Consider the following 6185-nt stretch of genomic DNA (forward strand, 5'->3'; position numbering starts at 1 on the left):
GCCCCGACCCCGACCCGACGCCGACCCCGACGCCGACCCCGACGCCGACCCCGACCCCGGCCGGCTGAGCCCCGAGGTGCGCTCGGTGGCCGAGAGCAGGGGCGACGAGGCGGACGACGAGCGCAGCGAGCTCGTCAGCGAGGGCCGGCCGGTGGAGACGGACAGCGAGAGCGACTTCCCCGTGTTCCCCGCCGCCCCGGCCGCCGACCGGGGCCCCCGAGGCCGGCCGCGCGAGGCCGGCAGGGCGAGCCGCAGGAGCTCGGAGGGCAGCGAGCCGAGCGGCACGGACGGCAGCCGCACCCCCAGCCTGGACAGCCGGCGGCAGCTCTTCAGCTCCCACAAGCTCATCGAGTGCGACACGCTGTCCCGGAGGAAGTCCGCCCGCCTCCGGCCCGACGGCGGCGACCGGGACGCCCCCGCCCTCGCCAGGGTGTTCGACGTCATGAAGAAGGGCAGGTCCACGGGCAGCCTGCTGGCGCCCGGCAGGGCCGAGCCCGACCGCCAGGAGCCCACCTGGAGGACGAAGCTGGCGGACCGCTTGAAGCTGCGGCCCAGGGCGCCGGCGGACGACATGTTCGCGCTGGGGCCGCAGAAGGCGGGCGAGGCCGCCAAGCGGAAGCACATCCGGCGCCGGCACACGCTCGGGGGGCACCGGGACGCCGCCGACCTGAGCGTGCTGGGCTTCTGGAAGGCGCAGGAGCAGGGCGCCGACCCGGAGCCCGAGCTGGCGGCCGTCACGCGCCTGAGGCCCAAGTGCCCCGCCCGGGACCTCTGCATCTCGGACTGGCTGGCCCGGGAGCGCCTGCGCGCCAGCGCCGCCGACCTGAGCGCCGACCTGAGCGCCGGCCTGAGCGCCGGCCTGAGCGCCGGGGAGCGCGGGGAGCGCCGGGAGCCCGGGGAGCGCGGGGAGCGCCGGGAGCCCGGGCCGCCCGCCCGCGCCCGCGCCCGCCCAGGGAGCGGGAGCTTCCGGAACGCGAGCCCCGACGCCAGCCCCGCGGCGCTCTAACGCCCAGCCCCGTGCGTCACCCGCCCGGAACCCCAGGCAGCAAAGCACAGGCGCAGCCCTGTCTTCAAACTGCGGCACGGCCACCAGAGCAAAGAGAAAAGCTACTGTTACACGTTCCAGTGACTCTGTAAATATTTTTCTTGTACCAGAATTGTTATTATGCAGCCTTCATTTGGGCTGGTTTCATCATTTTGCACTGTGGAATCGCTTTACAGTGCATTACGACAGCCAGAAGAACATAAAGATATGTGTATACACACACACACACATACACACATATATGTATATATACATATACACACACATATATATATACATATATATGTGTATATACGTATATATATTTAAAAATATATTGGATAGGTGTATACAAATGAGCAAGATATTTGTTGCAACTTAGGACACAGTGTATACCCAAGATTACCGAAGCAAATAGCTGGCATTAGTGTGCAGCAAATTTGTTCTTTTGGTTTCATCACTAACAAAAGTGCCTCATCATAAAAATCCATTTGGTTATTAGGGTGCCATATTGTTAAAATTAGAGAACTTACACTGAATAAATGAATGCATTTTATTGGTAACAAATTTCATTACATGTACCAGTTTTAACACAGGTGGATACGGAACTTGCATTCCTTCGTCATTCCAGGTGGATCTCTGAGTTTTATATTCAAACTTTTAATACAGTTTTTGAGTTTTGTGTGACTTGAATTTTTAATCTTTCTGTAAAATACGTAACTTAAATGAACATATTATATGTGTATCTTTTCTTCAGATACCAGATTTGATATAAATGTTGTAACATAGGTGTGTAGATAGTGACCTGGATGGAACTGGCTTCTTTATCGAGAAGAATATAATTCTGCATGAGGACTTAATGAATCCAAACCTGTGTCATGCCTGTGTGCATACCCAATTAAACACTGGAAATAAAAATTGTTTTGGTGAACTTTGCGTGGCTTGGAACTTACTCTAACACATTTTTAAATGTGTTACCCATTTACAACTGCCGTCATTGGTCCTGACCTTTTTTTTTTTTTTTTTTAATTTATTTATTTATTTATGATAGACATAGAGAGAGAGAGGCAGAGACACAGGAGGAGGGAGAAGCAGGTTCCATGCCGGGAGCCTGACATGGGACCCTGACGTGGGACTCGATTCTGGGACTCCAGAATCGTGCCCTGGACCAAAGGCAGGTGCTAAACCGCTGAGCCACCCAGGGATCCCCCTGGTTCTGACTTAAAAAAAAAAAAAAAAAATGACCAGCTCTCAGAGCACCTGGGTTGCTCAGTGGGTTAAGCGTCGGACTCTTGGTCTCAGCTCAAGTCTTAATCTCAGGGTGGTGAGTTCGAGCCCCACATTGGGCTCCACACCTAGGGTAAATGTTTATACTGGCCTAACCAGCTTGCTTATTCTGTACACAGAATATTTAACTTTTCTAGCTAAAGTAATGCGTTATTTACTTTCTGTTGGAGATAATGAGTGAAAAGAACATGTATTTGGGAATCAGACCTCATAGATAGGTAAACTTGGGCAAATTATTTAACTTTTCTGAATTTATTCCTTCATATAAATCATGATAATAGTATCTATTATAAGGATTATTGGATTTAAGTGAGATACTGTTCCAGATACAGTGCCTGCCACACACTACTTGCAAAATATGTCAAACCTATTCTAAGAAATGATGGATGCTTAAGATCTCAGAATGGTAAGACTGGAATGGTCTTAAAAATCATCAAATCTAGTGGTTTTCAAACCTGCCAGACCCATATTCTCATTCTGTAAAGAGTATTTTTTAAATTTTTCGTTTACTATTCCGAAATGAAATTCACAGATAATATAACCTATCTGGGGCAGCCCGGGTGGCTCAGCGGTTTAGCGCTGCCTTCAGCCCAGGGCGTGATCCTGCGGACCCGGGCTCGAGTCCCACATCGGGCTCCCTACACGGAGCCTGCCTCTCTCTCTGCCTGTGTCTCTGCTTCTCTCTCTCTCTCTCTCACTCTCTCTCTCTCTCTCTCTCTCTGTCTCTCATGAATAAATAAATAAAATCTTTTTTAAAAATGTAACCTGTCTGTATAACAAACTTACATATATAATACATATTTTATTCAACATAGTATGGAATGTCTAATCTTATTATAGAAAAAAGTGATTTGTAATAAAGTAATAAATATTTCAATATGTGAAATACTCAGATATTTGCACCAGATAGAGAGAGAGAGTCACTAACTACAATAACTTCATGTACCATGAATGGTTTTGCTACTGGTGATGTGATTTTCTTAAATGATGGTAAAATTTAGAACAAAATAAGAGTATCCTCTTTCCTAGTTTATATAGTACGTACATTCCTAGAAAAGTCAATGTATTATTAAAATTGTCAAAAATGCTTCTTATATTTAAAGAAGTTAGGCTCAAGGCTCAAGTAATTATATTCATTTCTGCTCATATTTATTTCCTTCAATTTTCTTTGGATCTTGAGACATTTCCTAGATCATTGATTTTCAGCCTTTTTTGGTTCTTCGTTTGCTTTTGAAAAGGCTATTTGTTTTATTTTCATTTATTTCCAAACATGTTCCAACTTCTATTGTGATTTTTTTAAATCTATGAGTTATGTAGATGTAAATTGTTTAATTTCTTTTTTTTTAATTGCTTAATTTCTAAACATTTGGAGGCTTTCTAGTTTATCTTTTAAAAAAATTATTTCTCATCTAATTCACATGATCATTAAACAGATAGTTTTAAGCCGTCTGAAATTAATGGAGACATCCATTATGTAAACCAGCAGATGGCCAATTTTATAAATGTTCCATGTCCACTTGAGAAGAATATGTACTCTGTTACTGGGTGCTTTATTATGTGGACTGGGTCAGGTTTCTTAATCATGGTTTTCAGATCTTTGGTATCCTTAATATCTTACTTGGCTCTCATAATTTCCTGAGAGGTGATAAAGTCTTATGATTACAGATGTATTTTTTCTTATTTGTCAGTTTTTTTTTCCTTATACATTTTGAAGCTCGTTTACTAGAGGGACATAAATTTAGAATTATTTTATCTTTATGGTGAACGGACCCTTTTATCTTATGAAAGGCCCTTCATTATCTCTATCAAAGCTGCTTGTGTTAAAGTTTAGTTTTATATGATACTAGTGTGGTGGTATCAATTACTTGTGGTTAGTATTGCATAGTAAATCTTTCTCATCCTTTTGCTTTCAACCTTTCTGTGTTTATATTCAGTTTTTATCTCATAGCAGTATATAGTTTTTTTTAATGTAGCCTGATAATCTCTGAAATATGTAAGCCAATTACTTTTAATGAAATTCCTGATATATTGGATTCATATCTGCCATCTTAACATTTGCTTTCTACTGGTCTCACAAGTTTTATATGCCTTTTTCTCTTGTTTCTTGCCTCTTTTGAATTAATCAGATATGTTTATTATACCATTTTCCCCTCTATTAGCATATTACTTATTTTTTTACTATTCTTATAGAGACATCCCTCACCTAATAGAACCCGATTTTTTAAAAAATTTATTTATTTATTCATGAGAGATGCACAGAGACACAGGCAGAGACATAGGCAGAAGCACATTCCTTGTGGGGAGCCTGATGCAGGACTTGCTCACAGGACCTTAGGAACACAACCTGAGCCGAAGGCAGACACTCGACCACTGAGCCACCCAGGGCCCCTAAAACCTAATTTAAATTAAACATTTACTGCTTTCCACATACTGCTAAATATATATATTTATATATATGTATATATAAATATGTATGCCTGTGTGCATACCCAATTAAACATATCACACACATCATATATATATGTGTGTGTGTGCACGTGTTTATCTCCATACCTTGTAAGACATTATTCTTGTCTCATACACTTAAATATTCATCTGCATTTACCAATAATTACCATTTCTGCTGCTCTTCAGTCTTTCCTATATTTCCATGTTTTTATCTGCTGTCTTTCTCTTCCTGAAGAACTCTAATCATTTTGTGGATCTCTTAATGAGGCCTCTCTGCTTCTCTTTATTTGGAAATGTCTTTATTTTGCAATCTTTTTCTGAAGGATGTGCTGTTGCCTACAGGGTGCTGGGATTTTCTTTAGCACTTTAAAAATGTCATCGTATTTTCCTCTAGTTTCTATCATTCCTGCAGAAGAAGGAGTTGTAATTCTTGCTACTGCTTCAATGGTCATTGTCTGAGTCACCCTACATTTGCAGGAAGGGACAGAGCAGGTGAAGGCAGGATTGCAATCTCTGTGAGACCAGGTGTATCTCTGGCTCAGCCCCTCTCCTAAGGTGTCATTTTTCAGGTATCTCAGTATTAGGGTATTTCCTACAGCCTCTCCTCCTTGGCACATCCTTGGCTGACCGCTACCAGAAGCACCAATCTTCACAACCTGCTCTCAGCCTCTGAGCCTTCCACCCGGAATGGCTCAAGTATTGGGAAACGCCTTAAAGGTAAAACCATGCAACAGGTTCTCCCCTCTAGGATTGTCTTTCCTCTGGGATTTTGTCTCCTCACATCTTAGCTGACTTGGCACCCTGCACCCCCTTTTTACTTCTTTATTTTGCCACCCATGCCCCAACCCACGGAAATTGAGGAGAGCCTGCTTCTTAGTGGCTGACTTTCACTGGCCTCTGTGTTTTAAGTGCCTTGACAGCCCTCCAGTTTGCCTATGGACTGATTAGTGGCTGATTGTATTTTCTCCAGCTTTTCTCATTCTCAGTACCAGTCTTCATCAGCTATGAGCTATTCCACTGTAGTTGGAGATAGACGTACCCTAAACTCAAATCAGTATGAATAGGTTTTTCATCTACAAAATGTCAGACAGAACAAAAAACACCGTGTGAGATACCAGCTAACTCTTCATTATATGGAATTTGTGACACTTGTCTTACTGGAGCCTCCAGGATGAAGGTCTGTTTATTCTAACAACAGAGGAATAGGTACTCATACGCTGAAATATTAAAACGGAATTTTCTAAAAAATCTTGGAAACAATGGGTTCTCTAAAAGCACCTCTTAAGTAATCTGGTTTTATATGCATAGTTCATCAATTTATGGTCGTTTAAGATGCCCTCAGCCTAATTCTGCTTTCACTTCAGTAGAAATGTAATAGACTAGCTTATCTGACAGGGATTGTGGCTAAGTTTTGCTTCTGCTTTTT

The 6185-nt window shown here is 43.7% G+C and overlaps 1 protein-coding gene across 1 annotated transcript in view; it reads left to right on the top strand.

Moving 5' to 3' along the window:
• ARHGAP21 (Rho GTPase activating protein 21) overlaps positions 1-5432 on the top strand; it is an 82234-nt gene extending 76802 nt beyond the window's left edge. The window contains 2 exon segments of the mRNA XM_038532057.1: positions 45-911; positions 5329-5432. Of these exon segments, the coding sequence (XP_038387985.1) occupies positions 45-911; positions 5329-5432 (971 nt within the window).
• Positions 5433-6185: the final 753 nt, after the last annotated feature.

The sequence above is a fragment of the Canis lupus genome, chromosome 2 (genome assembly GCF_011100685.1).
Source record: "Canis lupus familiaris isolate Mischka breed German Shepherd chromosome 2, alternate assembly UU_Cfam_GSD_1.0, whole genome shotgun sequence".
Lineage (NCBI taxonomy): Eukaryota > Metazoa > Chordata > Mammalia > Carnivora > Canidae > Canis > Canis lupus.